Source organism: Saimiri boliviensis, chromosome 9, assembly GCF_048565385.1.
Source record: "Saimiri boliviensis isolate mSaiBol1 chromosome 9, mSaiBol1.pri, whole genome shotgun sequence".
Classification (NCBI taxonomy): Eukaryota; Metazoa; Chordata; class Mammalia; order Primates; family Cebidae; genus Saimiri; species Saimiri boliviensis.
In genome coordinates this window covers 105,006,613-105,031,171 of record NC_133457.1, presented here as the reverse complement: position 1 = coordinate 105,031,171, position 24,559 = coordinate 105,006,613, and the positions used below count along the sequence as shown (strand labels likewise).

General features: G+C 38.7%; 1 protein-coding gene across 1 annotated transcript in view; it reads right to left on the bottom strand.

The window, feature by feature from the left end:
• The window catches only part of TOP1 (DNA topoisomerase I), a 97,789-nt gene that overhangs the window by 27,110 nt on the left and 46,120 nt on the right, over window positions 1-24,559 (bottom strand). Inside the window, exons 4-9 of the mRNA XM_003936386.3 lie at window positions 20,624-20,747; window positions 19,363-19,418; window positions 16,793-16,888; window positions 15,747-15,822; window positions 12,416-12,522; window positions 4,211-4,326 (exon numbers count right to left, since the gene is read on the bottom strand). Coding sequence (XP_003936435.1) covers window positions 4,211-4,326; window positions 12,416-12,522; window positions 15,747-15,822; window positions 16,793-16,888; window positions 19,363-19,418; window positions 20,624-20,747 — 575 coding nt within the window. The remainder of the gene's footprint in view (window positions 1-4,210; window positions 4,327-12,415; window positions 12,523-15,746; window positions 15,823-16,792; window positions 16,889-19,362; window positions 19,419-20,623; window positions 20,748-24,559) is intronic.

The following is a 24,559-nucleotide window of genomic DNA, read 5'->3' as shown; positions in this document are numbered from 1 at the left end:
CTCCTGCCACTGCTAAGCTAAGCAGCCTCTGTTCAAGAAGGGGAGGAAGGGATAGGGCAGGGAGTGGAAGAAAGGAATTGTGGGGAAAAGAAATAGGTATCTTTCTTCTTCAAAGTTAGGTGGGTGGAATATGAATAAAAAAATATATATCCATAGCAGGCAAGCCCAGATTTCCCATAGGAAAAGCCTAAATAAGACCATCTTCTAGAACCTTGCTATTCATCAAGTGGTTCACAGGCAGCACTGGCATCACATGGGAGCTGTTAGAAACGCAGAATCCCAGGCCCCCTCCTAGACCTACTGAAATCAGAAATTACATTTTAACAAGACTTGGATGCACACTAGAGTTTGCGATGCACTGCTTTGGAACACGGGTACCAAGAGGCTCCCTCTTTCAGGGAACCAGGATGTATCCACAGCACAAGGATGACTGGGGTTCCTGGTGTATCCAACTGTTTATGTAAAAGCCGTCTCTAAAGGAGCCAGGCACAATGGCTCACACCTGTAATCCCAGCACTTTGGGAGGCCGAGGTGAGCAGATCACTTCAGGTCTGGAGTTCCAGACCAGCCAGGCCAACATGGCAAAACTCCATCTCTACTAAAAATATAAAAAATTAGCTAGGCGTGATAGTGGGAGCCTGTCAGCTACTAAAGAGGCTGAGGCATGAGAATTGCTTGAATCTGGGAGGCAGAGGTTGCAGAGAGCCAAGATTGCACCACTGCACCCCAGCCTGGGTGAAAGAGCACAATTATGTCTTTAACAACAAAAAAGCTGTCTAAAGGGACTCAGATGTTTCACAATGAAAGCTGCTAACTGGTAAAGAAAATCTGAATAGGGGTTTTATGTACCTGATTTAGTTAATAAAGCAATGAAAGAAAAGTACTAGGGAATTTAATCTGCTTTTCAAACAGAATGCTTTCAGCAGTACTCTTAGTGCCAATTTCCAGTCTTTCTTAAAAATCCAACTTTACAACATCACCTGCAACCAATCCAGGCTATAATAATAGCATTTGACTATACTTAACATGAGATTAACTATAATTCCACCTCCTTACTATTACACAGGTATTAATAATTCACCAAGGGTGCTCACATTCATTATAGAAAACTAAAATTTAACCAGAAATTCATATATTGCAAAACTCAGAAGACATCTTATCTCACTTCATAATGACTAGCAATCTAACTGCAGGGGCATAGAGAACTATATAGCACAAAATTCAGTTTTAACAGAAAGAACCCCCTTTGGAAGCCATTAACTTAAAAGGCCAACAGGTGGCGCAGCTGCCCCCATAAACCCCCAAGCTGCTGCTTTGGAAAGAAGACACTGGGGAAGACAGGCTGTATTAAGAGTCCCTACACTTCTTCAGAAAACTATAACACGTTTCCAATATAAAGGAAAACATTAAGTCACTAGGAATAAAATAAATAAAAAAAAATGGCAAGAAAATACAAATGTAAACTGTTTTTAGGTCTGTTTGGTATAAATGTTAACAGCATTAAAAAAAAAAAATGTGGCTGGTCACCCAGCACTTTGGGAGGCTGAGGTGGGAGGATCACTTGAGGTCAGGAGTTAAAGATTAGCTAGACCAACATGGTAAAACCCTATCTCTAATAAAAATACAAAAATTAGCTCGGTATGGTGGCTTGTGGCTATAATTTCAGCTACTCGGGAGGCTGAGGCATGAGAATCATTTGAACCTTGGAGGTGGAGGTTGCAGTCAGCCAAGACTGTACCACTGCACTCCCCCTGGGTGACAGAGTGTGACTCTGTCTCAAATAAATAAACTAAAAAATAAATTTTAAAAAATGAGACTTTGGGCTGTTTTACTGAATTCTGTCCCAATAAAGGAAGGAACTGTGGCTCCTCCTATTTTAGATGCGCTGTCAAAAGCTGAAATGACGGCTCCCTGCAGCAGAGTAGTGGGAGGATGACTGAAGGTTCCTGGCAAGGTTAACACTTTGTGCAAAAGGCTGAACTCCAGGAAAAGGAAACTGCTGTGTCAATGCTGTAAAACGGAAGGTCCTTAGAGGAGGCAGCAATTCACTGCTTCAGCCAGCCCATGCCCCACTTCCCTGGCAGGTTCTAAAGGAATCTAAGAATTCTCCTCCCCAGAGAATAGGCAGCACTTACTGTATCAGTTTGAACTAAAGTCAAATATGACTTCTTGACTTACTGCAGAGTAAGAGTTCACAAATCAAAGAGGAGAAATCCCAGAGGAGGCCCAACTGAGAAAATGCTGGAGGCCTAAAGCAGGAGTTCCTATAAATGAGGACTGGGCAAGAATGGGAGGAAAGGACTGTGTATGGCAAGCTGTGAAGTAGCGTAGGCCTCTGCTTCCCAGCCTGAAAAGGAAGAGAAACCCCAACACTAAGGAATCTAACTTTCCTTCCAATCACTTTGAACCTCAAAGTGAGGCTTTACCAGTTGAGCATCCTAAAGCTCCTGGTGAGTTCAGACTAGGGCTACAGAATACCTACACTTTGAGATGGTCCTCTTCAAGGTCCTAGGGCCTTTCTCTTAATTAGGAGTGTTGGCTTTGACTAGTGTGAAAGCTGAAAGAACTGTCTTATGCTCTCTGGCCAACAGATCAAATGTTTATGTAATATAAGCATTTCACACTGAGATTATAGAGTCCTGCTAGGCTACAAACTCCCCAAGATTAGGGTGTAAGTCAGTAGTACTATCCACTGCTGGGTCTTAGTGTCTGAACACAAATACATTCAATAAATATATTGTTTTATTTTTTGAGACAGGGTCTCACTCTGTCACATAGGCTGGAAGGCAGTCGTGCAATCTGGGCTCACTTCAACCTCTGCCTCCTGGGCTCAAGTGATCCTCCCACCTTAGCCTCCCCAAGTAGCTGGGACTACAGGCGTGCACCACCACACCTGGCTAATGAATATGTCATTTTAAAAAACAAATTTCAGCTTGCCAAGTTTGGAACTTTCCTCAGTTGCAGACCCAGCCCTTTAGTGTAAACTACTACCTAGGCCTATAAGCACTGGTGGACCTAACGCCATTACTGGTGGGAAGAGAGATGCGCCAGAACCCGTGAGTGTTCACCACTGATGCTTTTCAGCAGTTGCCCTGCCCAGTGTTTCTCAAAGTTTGGTCAGCAGACAACTTAGTTCAGAAGTACCCAATCTCATCCCACAACTTTTTTTTCAGTGAGGGCAGTGGGGTGGGTGAGAAGAAAATAGTCGGGGGGTTGAGGGTGGGGAAAAAATAGTGGAGAGATAGGGTGGTAAAATATCAGTGGCCAAAAGATGGTGGCAAGCCAAGTCAGGGTGGAAGAGGAATGGTGGGGAAAGGAGAAGGGGGACTGTGGGGAAAGGAGACAGAAGAGAGAAGGACACTGGGAAAGGGGAAAGAAGAAGGACAGTGGGGAAAGGGAAAAGAAGGCCACCCCACAACTATTAAACAGGCTCAGATCCACTCTGCTGAGTCACAGCACATAAGGGTATGAGGAACAATGCTCTAACCACTTCTGAACAGAACTCATGGAATGAGGAAAATCTGTTATTACCATCTACATGCTGCTATACTGCCAATAGGAGGTATGTCAAAGGCTACTCTCAAATCCTTCAACCCAAGGACAGAAATACCAATGACAGATAATGGACAATTCTGAGGGTTCTAAAGAGACCCAGGTAGGGCATATCTTTGAAGCAGCTCATCAGACTTGAGTGCACATATATCAAAGGCATAGTGTTACGCTACACAGAATGAGTGACAGATGCCTACCAGCCCTATCTAGAGACTGCTGGAAGACTATTAATCCTCAACCACATACTAGTACTGTTTCTAGTGATGAGCAGCTTGTCCAACTGCATTATTATATCACTAGCACAAAATACTACCATTCAAGTGAGGCTTTTCTAGTAACTCTTGCAAAGTCGCTCCCTAGAAATGAAGTTCAGATCAAAACCTTCAGCTTGCAGACCACAGACTTGAGCCATGTTGACAAACCTTTTTTGGACTACGTAGAGAAGACATTAACAGCCCCTTTTTCATGGCACCTTTTCAGCAGCAAATGGGCCTTTAACGGTCAAGTAAACACCTGATGCCCCTTCCTCAAAATCGCATGACAATAAAACCAAATAAAAAGGATCATCCATTTTATGGGATCCTTCCTTGTTTTCTATCCCTAAATAGAAGCAGATTTCTTTTCTTGGCCAAGAATCAAGAACCTTGAAACAACTCACCATCATAGTAAAACTTGACACTCTCTGGAAGAGGCTCATATGGTGGGGCAAATACTGGACCTTTATGTTCTAGGAATTTCCACTTGATGCCTTCAGGATAGCGCTCTTCTTCCCACCTTTAAAAGACAAAGCACAACCTCATTAAGTGATCACCTTGCCTAAGATGGGGATCATCACTGATTAAATGCCAAATTATCCTCTCAGCTGATTAGTGCTCTAGAACGACTTCTAAGCCTCACACTCAAGGCCTGGATCAAAAGAACGAGTGTCCTTCATTTTGAAAAAGCCAACAATCCAAAGTAAGATGAAATATTGTGGTGAATAAAGGAAAATACATTTCAACAGTTCAGTTCAAGGATACTGGATAACGAAGGAGCTCAGCAAGTGAGGGATGTGAAAATGTAAACAGTTGTTTTACCACAATGGTGTACATGGCAGAGGGATTGTTTACATTGTTGGTAAGTAGGAAAAAGCCTCCTCAGAGTGGAGATGTCAGACAGAAGGTACAAGGGAAAATGACCCTATGAGAAAGTACGTAAAACAAGAAGACCAGGAAATGATAACTTAACCGGGGCACAATGAGTTTAAGGAACTTGTGGATTACCTGGAACTATCTAGCAGACACTGATAAGTAAATCTAAAGCTCAGTGGAAACAACCTTTTGAAAACATATTTTTTAAAATGGTCAAACATAGAAAAAAAAAATGAGTAATACAATGAACACCGTAATTCCAGCACTCTGGGAGACCAAAGCGGGTGGCTCACAAGGTCAGGAGTTCGACACCAGCCTGGCCAATATGGTGAAACCTTATCTCCACTAAAAATACAAAAATTTGGGCGTGCTGGCATGCACCTATCGCCCCAGCTGCTTGGGAAGCTGAGGCAGAAGACTCTTGAACCCGGGAGGAGGGGGTTGCTGTGAGCCAAGATCATGCCACTGTACTCCAGCCTGGACAACAAAGTAAGACTTCATCTCAAAAACCAGCCAACCAACAACAAAATCCACAACTGTTAACAATTTGCTAAATTTCCTATTTTGGCTGGATCATTTTCAAAGTTAGTTGCAGATTAGATACCTCACCTCAAAAACATTCTTCTACACAACCACAATACTATTATCACATCTAACAAAATTAATAACTTCCTAGTATAATTCTAATACCCAGTCCATATTAAAAATGTCCCTATTTTATCATTTTATACAACAGGATCCAACTCAGGTTCACATACTGCAACTGGTTGATATGTCTCCAGTTTCTTTTACTCCGGAATAGATGAACTAACTTACTATCCTCATACTTACTTTCCAAGTCCAATATTTTATTATTTATCATTCAGCCATGGAACAAGTTATTTTAAACAAAGTTCAGAAACATCAAATAAAAATTACATGTATTAAACCATACTGTAACAATGATATTACTATAAAACCAAAGTCAACATATATGGTCAAATGATTTACAACAAGGATGCTTAAGACCATTCAATGGAGAAAGAACAGTTTTTTCAACAATAGTGTTGGGAAAATAATCAAACTAGGTCTTTATGTTACATTATAGACAAAAATTAATTCAAAAAGAATCAAAGACCTAAATATAAAAGCAAAAATATAACTCTTAGAAGACAACAGGGGAAAAGCTTTACAATGTTGGATTTGACAGTGATTTATTGGATATGACACATAAAACACAGGTAACAAAAAGAATAAATAAATGAATTGAGGCTGGGCACAGCAGCTCACAACTGTAATTCCAGCACTTTGGGAGGCTGGGTGGGCAGATCAGTTGAGGACAGGAGTTCGAGACCAGCCTGGCCAACTTGGCGAGACCCCCATCTCTACTTAAAATACAAAAATTAGCTGGCCGTGGTGGCGCAAGCCTGTAATCCCAGCTACTCAAGAATTGCTTGAACCTGGGAGGCAGAGACACAAGAACTGCTTGAACCTGGGAGGCAGAGTTTGCAGTGAGCCAAGATCATGCCACTGCACTCCAGCCTGGGCAACAGAGAGACACTCTGACTCAGTAAATAAATAAATCGAACTTCACTGAATTTAAAAACTTCTGTGCATCAAAGGACACTTCAAGAGAATGCAAGACAACTCACAGAATGTAAGAAAATATTTGTAAATCATGTATCTGATAATTAACATATAGAATATATAAAGAGCTCCTACATCTCAACAAACAACCCAATTAAAACATGGGCAAAGTCTCAGTCTTAAGGTGGAGGGAATAAAAGATAAAATCCAAAAAAATGAGGCCAGGCACGGTGGCTCACACCAGTAATCCCAGCACTTTGGGAGGCCGAGGCAGGCGGAGGGATCACTTGAGGTCAGGAGTTCAAGACCAGTCTGGCCAACATGGCAAAACACCATCTCTATTAAAAATTCAAAAAATTAGCCGGGTGTGGTGATGCACACCTGAAATCTCAGCTACTTGGGAGGCTGAGTCATGAGAATCACTTTAACCTGGGAGGCTGAGGTTTCAGTGAGCCGAGATCACGCCCACTGCATTCCAGCCTGGGTCACAGAGCGAGACTTGGTTTAAAAAAAAAAAATAAGTGGGCGGGGGGCAAAGAACTTGAATGGACATTTTTCTAAAGGAGTGGCCAAACAATCACCTGACAAAATACTCAACATCACTAACCATTAAGAAAATACAAATCAAAACCACAACGAGATACCACTCATACCCATAAGGATGGCAATAAAACAAAAAATAACAAGTGTTGGTGAAGGTGTAGAGAAGCCAGCACCTTTATGTGGTCATGGTAGGAACATAAAAAGGTGCAGCCAATGTGGAAAAGATGGTATGGCAATTCATCAAAAAGTATAGCATAGAATTACCACATGACCCAGCAATTCAATTTCCAGAAATATACCCAATATTCAAACCAATACTTGTACACGAATATTCACAGCAGCACTATCTGTAACAGCCAAAGGCAGAAACAACTCAAGTGTCCATCAAAAGATGAATGAATAAACAAAATGCAGTACAAACATACAATGAAATATTTAGCCTTTAAAAGAAAATTCTGAAACATGCTACAACATGGGTAAGCACTGACATGTTAAGTGAAGTAAGTCCGTCACAAAGGACAAATACTGTATGACTCTATTAATACGAGGTACCTAGAGTACTCAAATTCATAGACAGAGAAAGTAGAATGGTGCTTACCAAGAACTAGGGGAATAGGCTGGGTGTGGTGGCTCACCCCTGTAAACCCAGCACTTTGGGAGGAAGAGGCGGGCGGATCACCTGAGGTCAGGAGTTTGGGACCAGCCTGGCCAACATGGAGAAACCCCATCTCTTCTAAAAATACAAAAATTAGTTGGCCGTGGTGGTGCACACATGTCTCAGCTACTCAGGAGCTTGAGAACAACCTGGGCAACATAAAACTGTATTTCTACAAAAACATAAAAAATTAGCCAGGTGTATTTTATATTGAGTAGTCCAGCTACTCAAGAGGCTGAGGTGAGAGGATTGCTTGAACCCAGGAGGCAGAGGTTGCAGTGAGCTGAGATCACCCTACTGTATTCCAACCTGGGTGATACAGCGAGACTCCATCTCAATCAATCAATCAATCAATCAATCAAAGAACTGGGGGAATAATGGAGTGGGGAATTGTTAATAAGTACAGAGTTTCAGTTTTGCAAGATGAAGAGTTCTGGAGATGGTGATGGTACACAATATGAATGTACTTAATGCCACTGAACTGTACACTTGAAAATGGTTAAGATGATACATGTTATGTCATAGGTATTTCACACAAATAATTTTAAAAAATAAAGTCAAGACTTAATAGAATCTTAGACCTCGAAGAAACATTAAAGATCTTCTATAACTAACCTACTACTTTTTCAGATATGAAATTGGCAGAGTCATTGCTGTATCAATAGAAAGATCTCAGTGAAGGAACCTACCCAATTCTAGAGTCTATTACTCTCCAAACAGAGAAAGTACACACATATATATGTGTATGAGACCATCTGCAAGGAGCCTACCTGTAGCAGTCACAGAATAACCATGAATGAATTCTGAACGCCAGCTTTCCCTCATCATGGGACTTTGGCACCATTCTTCTCATCAACTACAGTGTTTTTAAATCAAGACCCCAAACAGATTTTACAATTCCTATTTCAATATGTATTCTTGAGGACCCACAGCAAATTCTTTACCATTTAAGCAAATGAAGAGATTTAGCAAAGCATAATGCTAAACCTCAGTTTAAACAGAAAGACAGTTTATCTCTTTCAATAAGCTGATGTGACTGGGCTGACAACTATTGTACGAATAAAAACACTTTTGTTATTTTAGACTCCCAATAAGTGCTTATATCCCCAAAAATAAAAATAAAAAAAAACAAAAACATGTACTTAGATATCAAAATGGCTTCCTTTTGGCAGCTTGACTTATTCAAATACCAATTTAATAATAAAATTTGCTTGAAAGGGGGAAGGTAGAAAAGTACTAGAAATGTAAGACAAGAAAGTAAACTCCACATGCTGTTTGAAATCAAGTTCCCTTGCAGTTAACAAGCACTTCATAGTATGCTATAAAACTCATATTTATTTATTTTTTTAATTTAGAAATAAAGGTCACATGCTTATGAATGCTAATCCTTGAAATTAGGAGTTTTTCTGGTTTGAGCAAAATGTCAATAATCCATATTCTATAAATTTCTTATCACTATCATTGACCACATTTACGAGTCAGTCTTTCAATACTAATTCCTTTCAACATTATAGTTCTGACTCCATAGAGCATTTCACTTTTACTAAGAGATTCAAAACTCCATTTAAAATCACACCCAACACCTGCAATAAACTCCCCAGGTTCTAATTCTTTATGAAGAATCATCTGTTGAGAATTAACAAGTCAGCCCTGACACAAAAGTGTACATAATTAACCCAAGACAGTGCTGAAACCTTGTTCAGCTACAATGGCCAACAGTTAAAAATCAGAACATCTGGGACAAACATGATTTCACCCATGAACCCAAGCACCACACTGTCACCACTTGTAACAATGTTTCTATGAAGATAATGTGATACAGCAAAGAAACTCTGAGGGACCCAGACCTTTTCCAACGGAACAATCACCAAAGGAAAGAGATAAAGATCAGAGTAAGCCATTTTTTGTTTGTTTTTTGAGGGTTAAGAACAGACATGTCTGTGGGCTTAGGAGGGAAGCAAAAGATCTGCAAATCTGTCAAGCTCATAAAATGTGTACCTCTTTTAGTGGGATAGCATGATGAATAGTAAAAATAAGAGTACAGTATCTGCCATTTAATTCCCCAACTAGGTCATCAGTGGCAGTCATTGAGGACTGGATAACTGACTTCAGAGAGCAATACGTAGCCTCTAGCTATCAGTTAAAAGACTTCTTATTCATATTTTCGACTCCAAAAACTCGGTGTGCCATTCAAGCACTGTGCTTGGAAAGAATGTGCAAGGTTTAACAGTCACACCTGAGAAATGCATGCATTAGAAGCTGCAGCAAAGTCTGCTCATTCCTCAAAAAAACACTTTCAGTTAAAGACTAGCCAGTTTGCCTTTAAACCAAATTAAGAATAAAAACCAAAAGTCATGGTCTCTCAGAGTTAATGTGTAGCAATACTGATAAGGATTTCAACCACAAAAGCAAAATTAGGCTCCTAGACCCCTCAAAGGCACCTAATTCTACACATACAAGGCTGGACCCAGTGCACTTGCCTGGATCCCAACAAGAGCCAAAGCTCTGAAGCAAAGGGGAGACAGCAGGGAGCTCCTGATAAGAAAATTTATTTGTTCATTTAAAAAGCATTTATTGAGCATCTACCACAGGACCCTGACTGATGAATTACTAATGGACCATTCTCTTAACTCCCAACAGCCTCTAATTTACACAATCACTTTATTTCTACAAATCATTTTCTTAAAGGTCAAGAGCACTGAAAATGTTGTATTAGTTCTAAAGAAAAGTGAAATAAAAATGAGAAAAATAAACACTGTTTGTTGTTTTTGTTTTTTTTTTTGAGATGGAATCTCACTCTGTCGCCCAGGCTGGAGTACAGTGGCATGATCTTGGCTCACTGCAACCTCCGCCTCCCAGGTTCAAGTGATTCTCCTAGCTCAGCCTTCCAAATAGTTGGGACTACAGGTGCGTGAGCCACCTCGCCAGGCTAATTTCTGTATTTTTAGCAGAGATGGGGTTTTGTCATGTTGGGCAGGCTGGTCTTGGACTCCTGACCTCGGGTGATCCACCAACCTCAGCCTCCTAAAGTGCTGAGATTATAGGTATGAGCCACCACGCCCAGCCTTCTTTTGCTTTCTGACTCCGACCTCGGGAAAGGGCCAGGGTTCCTCTGCTCTGTGATACTCCTTTTCTATACTCCCCATTTAATTCCACAATCCCATAGCAACATGCCAATCACACAGCTGTCACCATGTGGCCACATTTCTGCCACTGTGGCTCTCCTCTCTGCTACCTTCCTGGTCAGTGCTCTTACTCCTCCCTTTCCTTGGAAGTGCTGTGGACATCAATGCTCTAAATTACAAAAGCCAGCTGGGCACAGTGGCTCACACCTGTAATACCAGCACTTTGGGAGACTAAGACAGGTGGATCACCTGAGGTCAGGAATTCAAGACAAGGGTGGCCAACAAGGTGAAACCCTGACTCTACTAAAAATATCAATCAATAAATAAATAAATAATAAAATATTACAAAATCCTTAAAAGGCTCATAAACGGGTTTGGAAGGCTAGATACCAAATTATGAACAGTGATTATCTCAAAGCAGGAAATGAAAATGAGAATGGGAGAAGAGAGGTAAGGGTGACTTTGATTTTTATTCTAACTCATAAATCTCTTGGTCATTTAAGTTTTTTCATCATAAGTACAAAATCTTGTACTGCTGGTATAGTAAATAGTAGAAAATGTTAACACAAATAAATATTTTTTAAAAACACGTTTATTTCAAGATTCTAAACACCGAAAGTAAAAAAAGTTCTCCACCTAAATACATGTCTCAAGAGCAATCGGCTACGACGAAAGTCCTTCATAAAGACTGAATTTTCACTCCTACAGGGAAGGAGAATGCTTATTTTCTTATATTTGCAACTCTAGATATTTTCACTTATTGATCTTTCCCAAAAAGATTAAAAGATTAAACAAAAAGACTTATCATTTACTTTTTTCATCCTTTTTTTTTTTTTGAGACGGAGTTTTGCTCTTGTTACCCAGGCTGGAGTGCAATGGCGTGATCTCGTGATCTCGGCTCACCACAACCTCCGCCTCCTGGGTTCAGGCAATTCTCCTGCCTCCTGAGTAGCTGGGATTACAGGCACGCACCACCATGCCCAGTTGATTTTTTTGTGTTTTTAATAGAGACGGGGTTTCACCATGTTGACCAGGATGGTCTAGATCTCTTGACCTCGTGATCCGCCCGCCTCGGCCTCCCAAAGTGCTGGGATTACAGGCTTGAGCCACCGCGCCTGGCTACTTTTTTCATCTTTGATTACTTACGGAGTTGATCAAATTTTTAGATGTTTATTAACCATTTATTTTAATAAACGGCCTGTTCCTCACACTGTGATTAGACCATTCCTCTCCTGTTTGTTTTAAAAGAGCCTTTTTTCATATTAGGAATATCAACCCTTTGTACTGTAAATACTTAAGAGTTTTTTTTTTTTTCATTTTTTGAAAATGGTATAAAATTGTCCAACTGCAATAAATGGAACTCTGATGCATCAAACATGAAACATCTTTCTTTATGGCTCTAGTTATGTCTTGCTTCAAGAGATCTTGACTACTGCACAATTATAAAAATATTCACCCACGTTTTCTTGTTGAGGTTTCTTCTGTTGCTGAACAAACAGGCAGTTTTCCCAACATGACTAACATAATAATCTATCTTTCCTTTCCCTATCATTTTAAATGCATCTATACTCTCTTTGTATGCTAAATTCCCATCTGTAAATAGGTCTGCTTCTACAGTCCATTCTGTTTACAGTGGTAGAAACTATCTTGGAATCCAACAAGTTTAGAGCCAGTTAATGATTTCACTAGAAGCTAGAAAACTTATTTCAGACTGTTATTCTAGAGAAATTATTTTAAGTATTTCCCCCCAAATATCAGGATATTAATTTTAATAACTCAATACTCTTGCTTCATTAGGATGTGCAATAAAAGAGGTGACATTTAACCCAGTGCTGAGATGTTACCATTTCCACTTCTGTTCCTCTTCTTTTTTCGGCTTCTTTTTCTTGTTATCTGGCTCAGGAACTTTTTTATCTTTATCTTTATTCTTGGGTTTTTTCAATTTACCATCCTACAAAGAAACATGGTGAGAAAGCACTTAAATAAGGACTATCACACTTCTGGAGACAGTGTTTGGGAGCCATTAGGAAGAAAAATTGTAATCAAAGAGTATCAGAACTAAAGAGGATCTTAGGTCTACTCCTCTCATTTGACGTACTGGTAACTCCATTCTAGAGCGGTATTTCCTAAAACTTCCTGAGGACTACCTGAAACGTAGTTAAAAAACACTCTGCAGGGGAAGAGCTTGGGAAACTGTATTTTTTTTTTTTTTAAGCCTCAAGGGAGTTTGGAAAAGTACTGCTCTAGAGACTAATCCAAGTGTATTTTTCTCACGTTTTTCAGTTTCACCCTACTTGGCTTCCCAGTACAATCAAGTAACAGCCATAAGAGGCTTTGCATTAGTTATTTAGTACTAGATATGAAAGAAAATTTCCAGTTGACTTAATGGAGTATAGTTCTATCGCTGCTGATTGAATATACAAAGTCATGATGCAGTAAGCAAGTATTTGAGAGGTTCTAAAATGATACCAATTCTTATGGTGGTATTTCTTTATGGCTCTTCTTTGAACTTTGAATGTAAATGAGCTAATCGCAGTGGCACAATGAAAGGACATCAAACCTAAACAGGCACAATTTGCTAATACAGGAGATAAATCTCAAAACATACATACAAAACCCAAACAAAAATACCATATTCAACAAATGAATATCCCACTCAGAATGTGAACTCTTTTGAATAGCAACGAAAAGTGGTTTTGAACCATCTTAAAATCAATTAAAGAATGGCACAGCTGGAAAGTGTATGGATGGGTTCATTTAACCACTTCTGGTTACAATTAAGGACTTTGAAACAGAGGTTTTGTCATTTGATCAAGTTCATACAGCTGTTATTAACTATGATGAAAGCCTAACTATGAGAAAAATAACAGAATGTGACTTATGGGAATAACTGAAATAGATAAATGTTTTAGAACCTCATGATAGGAGGGCAATCAAGAAGGGAATAAATGCAAGGTCTATAAGCAATTGACTTTTAGGGTAGGAAAGAGGAAAGCTTACAGTACCATCCATATTTTAAGAGCAGCATGGAGAACATAAATATATGGGTATGTTTTGGAGAAGGTACTAGAGGATCACATTAATTTAGATAATGTTTACTATTTAGGCTGAAACACACCACAGGAAAGGGAAATGTTTTTTAGTGAAGATAACTCTCTGAACAGCTTCTGAGCAGGCATGCAGATGGTCCTAGCAGGAAACTACTAGCTACACTGTATGTTTTCAGGCCTCAAATTGGGATAATCAGTCACTGAGAGACCTCAGAACAATTCTCAGAAACAAGAGACAAAAAAAAAAACACAAAAAACTATAGTTGACAAGTGAGGTTTAATGATGGATTCTGCCATCTGGGGTCCCTGCCACAGTAAGATTATAATTAATTCAGAATCTTTCAGCCAGCATTTTTTCCTCCTATGTAGTAGGGCTGCTAAATAGCATAATAAAAAATGAAGTCAACTGTTCTTTTTTCCCAATGGTTTAACAGACTCAGAGTATTATTTTTGCATAAATGAAATAAAACATAAAAGAAAAAATACTTGGAGAGCTCAAGTTTTATTTTCCTTTACTGACTAGTCTATACTGATTAGGTACATGGAAGAGGAGTGACTGGCTGCCATAATCACTTCTTAACATTTCACTCTCAATTCCTTGAATTAGTGCTTAGTAACTTGAACTTCAGCCAAGAACAGACTAGCTGTCAAAAAACTACAATCTTCTAAATTCAGGACCTGATCATCTCTCTATGGCTCAACTCACTAATAGTCTTCATGTGATTTCATTAAAGACCTTTCTTCTCCCTCCTTGTGGAGTTAGAGGATCAGCAAAGTCCCAGGGGAGGTAAGATAATACAGTAGCTAGTGTGCTGGCTGCTGGCTCTGAAGTCAAACTGCATGGGATCAAATGCTGGCTTTACCACCTTAGCAGCTGATCTCAGGCAAATGATTCAATATTTCTATAGTCCATTTCTGCATCTGCAAAATGGAGATGATAGTAAGGACATAACTATCTTTTCAGGTTGTAAGGATTGAATGAAATGATATATACATAAAAAATGTAGAATAGTGCTTGGCATATGGTAAACACCTATTACATTTAATTGTGATTATTAACATCCTTCTACTATTATCATAGATGATGCTCTTATGACTCGCTGCCCCTTCACTATCACTCTCTTTACTGCTGGTACTTCAAACTATCCACTTTGCATTTGTGAACCCATTTTGCCCATGACAGTTGGCAAAATGCAGCATAAGAGCTAAGAACTCACCCAACCCCTTCTTCTCTTAGGAAAGTGCATCATTAAGACCCCTGTGAATTTCTGACATCTTTTCTTGAAATATCTGCTAACAATTTTTTAGTACAAGAACTCAAAAGTGTCAAAAGGAGGAAGCAAATGATTCTATTTTCAATCTACCACAAGCACCACCAAGAACATTTAGGAAAGCACTTAAACTGAAATAAGTTTTTTGAGGAAGGTTATAGGTCAAGAGGATCAAGAAGGGAGCATGTGTGTTCCAGAGAGAGGAACAGCATGTGCTACATAAAGCTTGGAAGTATGAAAGAATTTGGTGTGGAAAAGAAACAAAGGAGGCCAGTATGACTGGTACACGTAAGCTAGAGAAGAGGCACAAGATGAAGAGAGGCACAAGATGCAGGGACCAGATTGGGAGGAACTGTGATAAAGAGTTTAGGTGTCCATTATATGTCAAAGGGTCACCCACTAAAGAACCTTAGATAGGAATGGTTACCCAAAGTGAATGATAAGCACGCTTTGTTAGATATTAAGAGAGCACTAAAAAAGTTCTTTGGGAGATTTCTTCAGGGTTGTAAGCCAAAATGTGGTTTCTTGTTAACACTATCTCTGTATACATAAAAATGACATAGTTTTTGGAAGAACATCTGCTGGCAGCATAGCTGTGGGTAGACAGACACCCAGGAAGCCTATGAAAGCAGAATCACTGCTGGTTGTGGTTAACTTAAGACACTGTAGGGATTCATAGAGAGCTTAAAACTACCAGTGCCACAGCCACCACTTATTAAGTTTTTTCCCCTAACCTTACTACTACAACAAACAAGCCAATAAATACCTAAAATTCATTCGTCTTAAGAAGTTGCTTACTGGAAAACTCCCACTTCCAAACTCAATCCCCAAAGGGCCTAAGTCTCTTTACTAACCTCTTCTTCCTCTAGTTTTCTTTTCTTCTCCTTCTTGATATCTTCTGTTTTAATTTTCTTAGGTTTATAATCAGCACTAGAAAGGGGAACATGAATATGCAGTTAACATAATTATGACGCAGGAGTTCTCACTCATCGGAGACCTACAAACTCTTGGAAGCCTCAATGGCAGGAGTAACTGCTGTTATTCTTGGCTGGGCATTCTACGGTTGAGAGTAACAGAAGTGGAGAAAATAATAAAGGACAGACCAATGACTAATAGTTATAGCCCTATATAGAACAAAACAAACCAGTTACACAGGCCTGGAAGCAAAATAGGGTGGAGGGATATATGCAGAAATAAATACCATTATAAAATGAAAGTTTGGGATAAAAAAAAATAAAAATAAAAGATGAAAGTCTGGGAACCAAACCCACAGCACACTAGCTATTACATGGGAGTAACTCACTGGAATGTGGAGGAAAGAAATTCTATATTGAATGACTACAAATATGACTTCACTAAGTATTCCCCTTCTCCCTTTCCATGCAATTGCTACTATAATAATAGCATGATAAGCTATGTATGAGTGAAAATAATGAATATGATTTAATCTCACTGAATCTGGGAAAGAGGTACATGTAAGCCTCAACTGTTTTATGAGCAGTTTTATTATTTTTACACACTGAAACTTCACTTAGAATGTATTGACAGGAATAGGTCTAAGAGAAACTACTTTATCTGTGGTAGGCGATGAGAAATTTTAAGCAACTTAAATAACTTATTCTTCATGAATTCTGTATTTGAAATTTCTACAATAAATATCTATTGCTTTTACAATAAGAAAAATTTATGTAATCTTCATGTAAGCATTGGGTATATACTATTTACTTGTTTAGCAAACCCTAATTCTCATAACTCAAAGAGAAATCAGTCCATTAATCACAAATTCCAAATGAGAAGCCAATTAATGCAAGCTTCTCTATGAACTATAAAGAAACACATCACATTTATTATTTAAACCCCTCCTATTTGTTTTCAAAATCAGTTTTAAGAAGATACTTACTCGTCCTCATCTCGAGGTCTCTTTAATGGCTTTATATCCTCTTTAGGAGGAACGAAATAGCCATCATCTTCAGGTTCATCTTTAATTTGTGGTGGACTAAACAGAAAAAAAAAATTGCTGGTCACTGAGTGCTAGAACATCTGTTATAATATAATAACAGATTTTGTATTAATATAAATACAAAGAAGGAATACGTCATCTCATTGAAAAGAAGCTAATATAAATAAGGATAATCACATACATATTATAAAGATCTTCTGTGAGCACTTTTTCTCACTGCAAACCTGTGAAGTAGATAGTATTTGTCCTCACTGTACATATGAATGGGCAGTATCAGGATTTGGGATCAAGATTCCTTATTCTAAGTCAGAATTCTTTCTCAGTATTTCTTAGCTATCTTTGCCAGCATGGCACAAACCACTCCAAGAATAAACCTAAGTTGTTTTCTTGCCTTACACGAGAAACCTACCATATATTTAACCCCACAATCTGAACTAATTGTTCTAGTACTCCAAAAGCTAAAGTACAGCTTTTATAAGGAAAAGAATAAAAATTAATTTCCCCAACTTAGTACCTTAAAGCTCTAAAAATCTGGCAATAATGTACATGTATATCCAGTTACATGGAAAAATAACAAAGCTGACAATGTTACAATAAAAGAAAGGCATGTGTTAAACAGGAATAAACAGAAGGTATCCTATGCCAAATCTATTCATTGTTCAACGTCCTAACTTTAGGTTTTCTTTGTATGTAGAAGAGTGTATCCCTATTATTTAAGATCTTACCTTCTAAGTATGAATATAAAAAGACAACCCTTTAAGACATCTATCTTGAACCAAAACGGAGAAGGAACAAGCAAACAATACCACAGAGCCCAGCAATCACTGCAGCCATGGGATGCTCCCTGGTCTGGCACATCTCTTCAGAACCTCACTGCCTTACCTCAGTACAAGAAATGGCCTCCTTACATGCAGCTGTCCCCTGTAGAGGGATCCAAGGATTAAGAATCCAGACTCAGCTGCAAAGTATATTCACAGGGTTCTGAGAGTACCTCCAACCAAAAAAAGCATACTGGGTCCCCTTGCTTGTGATAGAATTTGAATGTTTAAAGAACTTATCTTATTTTAGCATAGTAACAAAATGCCAACCTCTACAGCTGTTCCCCCTCCCACCTGAATTACTGACACAGACCCTAGGGTCCTGAAGGAAAGAAACCCTGCCATTTACCCAACTAGTTAAGTAAATGCTAGATCCTAAGTTTGTCACGCTGAAGACAAAATCATGTGGGAAGGGTTACTAGCTCTGAAGGGAGAAGTCCTAAAACAATTTACCAGAAAACTGTATTCCAGTGAAGCATCTGGATTTTCTACAAAGACATACACACAAGCCAGTAAGCAGTCCAGCAAAGTGAACATGGAGACCACTGCCTCAAAGAGAGCTGTGTTCCTAATCTTCTAAAGCAAAAAGTCTGAAAATGAACTCATAACTAAGCACCAAGTCCAAAGTGTTTATTCGTATCAGTTTAATAAAAGTCCAAGGCAGTCTCTTGGCAGAGATTAGCCCTGCAGTGCCTCAGTCACTTTATCTCAGAAATCAAAATTCCTAGGGTGGCTTGCAGTTGTAATGCTTTCTGAATTTTATTATTCTGCATTCCTAGAACAGTTATGAAACATGCCTGAAGAGGGCACCTGCTTCTCCTTGTCTAAAGGACCCAGAGTACCAGGAACAACTGTCAACAATTTTAACAAATGAAACTGAAAGTTCAAAGATTCAAGGAAGCAAAACTCTCAAAATGTTTTGTCCTAGTCAATAACGCAAACACTTCCAACCATTTCTAATAAATCCATTTTGACATTCAGTGAAGTGAGAATATCTAACAATAAACATCTAGTGTTCTGAAACTAGAGGGGATCTTTGGGTTTATTTTAGGAAATTGATGCTGAGGAAAACAAAATTATAACGGAAAAAAACAGTACAGGAAATAACCTCTAGATTGTGTGCATTTTCCTCTCCTTCTAGAAAAGAGATAACATATTTTTACCCAAATCTACACTCATCCCTAACATCTAAGTCAAATGACCTTTTATATATAAGCCTCTCAATATTACTAAGGAAAAATTCAGACTAAGTGATTTTTTCAGAAAACACCATAATCACTACTGAATATGAAGTTTCTTTTTAGAGAGATGAAAACGTTCTAGAATTAGTGAAGAGGCTGTAATACCTTGTGAATATACTAAAAAACAAAACAAAACAAAAAAACAGTAAACTGTATAACTCGAACAGACAAGTTTTGTGATATGCAAATAAAATGTCAATTTTTAAAATCTCTCCTGCCAACCTTCTCTATTCAAAACAACCTTCTAGAAAATGTGCTGGTCAGTCTCACTAAATGGCACTGTAGAAAGGCTCAGGTTGGCTTAGACCAAGTCTTTTCACTGCTGACTTTCTGGGAACCATCAAGATGGCTAGGTCAGTGTGTTTGGGATAAACTCAGACAACACTGTAACACAGGCAGCTGGCCTGTTGCACACTGAGAAAGAGAAGCCCACGCAGCAGCCAAGTCTTACCTAGAGAAGCCATTTTCCTTCTCCTTCTTTATTTTTGCATCCCCAGAGGCTCGAACCTGAAAAGTAAAACAACAGTAACTGACTAGTACCTTGAAAGGACTAAATTTGAAGAAACCTCTTTTTGAGAATACGTAGCATCAAGTCTTGGGACATCATGATTTCAGGCTGGCTCCTCTTATGTTAGCAAAACTGAAAAGATGAACTGCAGGTCCTGACGTTTTTCCAAAACTTGTTTTTAACAATTCTTCTGCATGAAACTGTCCAACTCATTGAGAAAGTTTCTCTTCAGAATGTTGGCTTTTTACCTTTAAGTGATAGCAGGTCTCTTTTCCCCAATAAATATGTTCCATTACTCAAGGATTTGCCATTGGCAGTGTACAGAGGAAACAAAAGCAAAAACCAAACAAACAAAACATACAACTGGGCCAGATGTGATGGCTCATGCCTGTATCCCAACACTGTGGGAGGACTGCTTGAGGCCAGGAGTTCGAGAGTAGTCTGGCCAACATAGTGAAACCCCCATCTTTATTTAAAAAACAAACAAAAAACCAATAGTCTATGTCCTGCCTTCTTTAGGCAAAGTATACTCATGTCCTCCCTCCCCTTCAACTTCCCACTTTCCAGACTTGTCAGAAGCTTTATCTTTCAAAAAAATCTTCATATATACACACAAAGGGATACACACACACACACACACACAGATTATCTCTGGAAGAAGGGTGAAGAGATGTCTTCTTCACCTCATTCCTTATTTCATAGTATCTGAATTTATCAAGTACAAAAATTACTTTTTCAAATCTAAAATAAAAATTCTCTTTTTAAAACTCTACACAGAGTGCTATTCATTCTCAGCCAGATGACCCTAGTCATTTTTAGAAGGCTTGCACTGATTATGCTGGAACCAAAAGCCACAAAGGGCACCAGCATCACTAAATTTTCACTAGGGAAGAACTTTCAATAAACAATAAGGCATTAGGCTTCTCCCAAAAACAATTTTCCCTAATGCATTCTCAATGTATCCATTGGCAATATAAAGTTAAAAAGGTAACAATATGGACAGATTTGATACTGTGAGAAACTTGGTGGTAAAGGGCTTAGTTTTTATAGTTTAAGACTAAAGTTTGCTCTAAATTCTCCTGACAAGAGACTTTTTCACTTCAAGTCCAAGGAATCTTACTATGCAATGAAGATATCTGCTTTTAAAGGTAAACAAACAAAAGGGCATCCATGTCCCTTTCTCTCCCACTGGAAGACTCTGTACCTTTTCCTCTTTTCGTTTTTCCTTGTCTCTGTCTTTGTGTTTGTCTTTATGCTTTTCTGAGCTTCCATCTTTGTGTTTGGTTTTCTCTTTCTCTTTGTGTTTCTTTTCAGAATCTTTATGTTCACTGTAAAAAGTAAGTCACAAAAGGTTAGCCCAGAGTAGGGACCACAAAGATTCATTTCACAAGGTATCTTTTGATAACATGAACCATGGAAACTTACAATACTTAAACAAATAGTACTGACAGAAGGTTCAAGTAGAGGGTCTTGGCAACGTCGGACTTCATCTTGTTTGATGCTTTTATTTTTGTGAAGGAACAGAAAGTCATAACAGACACACCAGGAGATTTTTTTTTTAAGTGACTAAGAATACACAGCCAACCCAGTGTATTCCTACAACATTCTATCAGCACAAAAACTATAATGAAAGCTCCAACTTGAGCATTCATATCTGATATGAGGAGGTTAAAACCAAATCACCAAAAATGTGTTTGGTGGCTTTGTGCCATACTTGAAACACATCACACACATGTAGCCAAGCCAGGGTTTACAGAGTGAATAGCCCAATACAGTGGATATTTCATTCTAGTTTTAAATAGGCAAAGCTAGTCACTTCTAGATGGGACTTATGTTAGTCCTTTCCTCACAATAAGATCCATCTGAATGCAAGGGCATAGGAATGTTCTTTGTTAAATGTTAAAAAGCAAAATATGACATTATAAGGCAAGAGCCATTAAAATGGTCATAGCTTCTTACCCTGGGATCAGTCTGGAAATTTCTCTTAGGGAAATACATTACATATAAAGATGTTTATTTTGGTGCTTCCCTTAAACAAAAAACAAAAATGAACAAACAAACCAAAACCCAAAACTAGATACAACCTAACAAGAGGAAAAACTGTAATATATAAAATTATCTAACTGTTATGCTATAATTTGAGTACCACAAATACATATGGAAAGTGTTTATGACAGAAAAAGGACTATAATAAAATAACTGCAACTATATAAAAACATGCATGTGGTCAAAGACTAAAGAAGCAATAAGCAAAACCCACAAGTCGTTAAGGTGACACAACACTATTATTTTTCAGTGCTCTGGGACAGGCAGTTATGGAGCCTTGCTTACTGCACTAACCAATGCACAGGAAAAATAAGACTTCATCAGCAATGAGCTCATTAGACTATGTCCATCCCAAGAAGTTTGTTCTAAAAGGACACTTAACTATACAGCAGAAGATCACAAAGGGAGAAACAAATGATGGCATGGAGTTAGGCAGAGCAACAAAATGTAGATCAGGAGAACAGCAGCTATTATTACACACTGCACACAAAAGTAGCTAGAACTTGAGATAGGTATTTCAGTGATGAAAAAGCAGAAACTTTAAGAACTCCAGCCAGGCGGGCAGAGGGACTAGCAGAAACAGAACACTGTAGGTTAGAAAAGACCCAACTACTGAAACAGATGGTAAAAAAAACACCACCACCCGCTTTCCCTTGCTTATATATTTCTCCCTCTATATTGTTCTCATTAGGGTATTATTTACACGTGACACATATTTAAATAACATTTAAGTTTCTGTAAGAGCAAAATTCTTTTTAACTCATGCACACTGGATGTGCATGGTGACAAAATCTCTCCACCATGCTTTTTGTTCTTTGAATCAGTATGATGATACTCTACTCAATGTGTTCTCACAAATTTGTGTTTTTTACTAAAATGCAATGTTTTATTTAAAAATGTATCCCTTACTTTGTTTAAAAAAAAAAAAAAGTCTTCCAATTGCATTAGCATTCTTATTATCAGTTCTCATTTACTTCTCCAAGTAGAATGAACGGTCAAAGAGCAAGGTTGCTGAGATTATAATTGATTCTTCGGGAGTTAATGTATATATAATATAGTCTTCTATAGAAGGTTTTGCCTAAAAGCAAAAAATCTGAGAACAATTGCATCTATAATATTGATGGATGAATATACCACCTCCCCTTGCCCTGCCAATTATCGGGGGGTGGGGAGTGGGGAGCGGCGGGTGGCAAAACAAAATTCTACTTTCTAAGCAAACATCATACTTAGTATTTCCACATACATTACTTCATTCAATTCTCACAACACTCCTGTGAGGCAGGTTTTATTACCTATCCCTTATGCTGATACAAACAGAAGACAGTGGTTAAAAAAACACTCAAAGTTAAAATGTTAGAAGCAAAGTTGAGATTTAAGCTTCATATTTTCACCTCTAAGTTCAGAGCACCCTCCACGAAACATCAATACCCTTACATTTCCACTAAATTGACACCTACTGCTTAAGGTAGACTACTGTTAAGTAAGAAACAGGTATGGCGAGTCTGAGACTTGCTATAAGGTCTTAACTTTATTTTACCATCAGGCAGAAACTATCTAGAATAAAGATGTTTGGATACTTGAAAGGATAAAAACCTTTGAGGTTGCTTTCATTTTTCTCTTCACATGAAACTTATAAATGGCTAATCCAGGAATCTGAGTTCAGGCACATTCCATCTTCCTTTAAGTTCCACCTTCCCCTGACCAACCGTTCTCTTCCTCAATGAAAACTTTTCTTAGAATGTTAGCCAATTTCACTAGAAAACTGGCTTTCTGGCCTTTTGCTAATCACAGCATAGGTACCTACAAGTGTACATGTAGCCCTGCAGTTTTCAGCTTTGCTGTACATTATCACACCAGAGATCAGGGAAAAGGAAACAACAAATGACAAGGTAAATGAGACAGTACCTAAGCCAGGAAGACAAAAGTCAATGATACTTCCTCTGCCTGCTAACCAGACAGAAATGTATATAGGAAATTTAAAGTTCCTGCTAGAGTAGTAAACCCCTTTGTAGGTCATAATTAATCACAAAGACTAGAATGAGATGAAGCTATCATCCTGACTTTTCAAAGGAAGCCAACCCTTCTACACTCCTAACTGTTTAGACATAAAAGCAGGTTTGGATTTTTTTTCCTTTGTCTTGCATTGGAAAGGTTTGTATTTTTATACTAGCTGAGCTCTAATGATTCAGGGTTATGGACACCTTCTGTTAAAGAGCATTACACTGCAGACTGTTAGAAATTTGGATTTACAGAGCCCCACCAGGCTTCTGCACACAATGGGATCATCCCTACTTGTTAGGTGCTGTTACTGTCCCTGCCTCCCCAGAGAGCAGAGTACCTGGGAGCCAAATCCCCTATCCCTAACCCCCACACTGGCAGGAGTGCTGGCAAACAGCAAACCCCACTGACAGTCTTTCCTAGTAATATACCTGAAGGAAGTAGCAAAGGCACTAGAGAGCAAATCCTGTGATACAGAAGCATGTCCAGGGCTATGTCAGGAAAGTCAGAAACAGGATTTGGTCAGCATACAAAATGGAGCCAACATGGGGTCAGTCAGGCTGACTCATCCATTTAGGATTTTCTAATATGTATGTCTTTTTTCCGAAAGGCTCAGGACGTGTTTGACTTTCATGGTAGCTAAAGAACTGCATCTTTCTCATTAATAATGAGGTGATGGAAATTCTAACCAGTACAGAAAGTTCTGTTTTAAGAGATATTACAGGTTGGGTGCAGTTGCTCAAGCCTGTAATCCCAGCATTTTGGGAGGCCAAGATGGGCAGATCACGTAAAGACCATCCTGGCTAATATGGTGAAACCCCGTCTCTACTAAACATACAAAAAATTAGGCAGGTGTGGTGGCACGCGCCCGTAATCCCAGCTACTCGAGAGGCTGAGGCAGAAGAATTGCTTGAACCTGGGAGGCAGAGACTACAGTGAGCCAAGATGGCACCACTGCACTCCAGCCTGGGTGACAGAGTAAGAATCTGTCTCCAAAAAAAAAAAAAAAGAAGAAGAAGGGATATTAGGTTATCTTCATACTGATCCTGCTCCTTTTCCATATATAGTAGACACAATACATCAAAGTCACAAATGG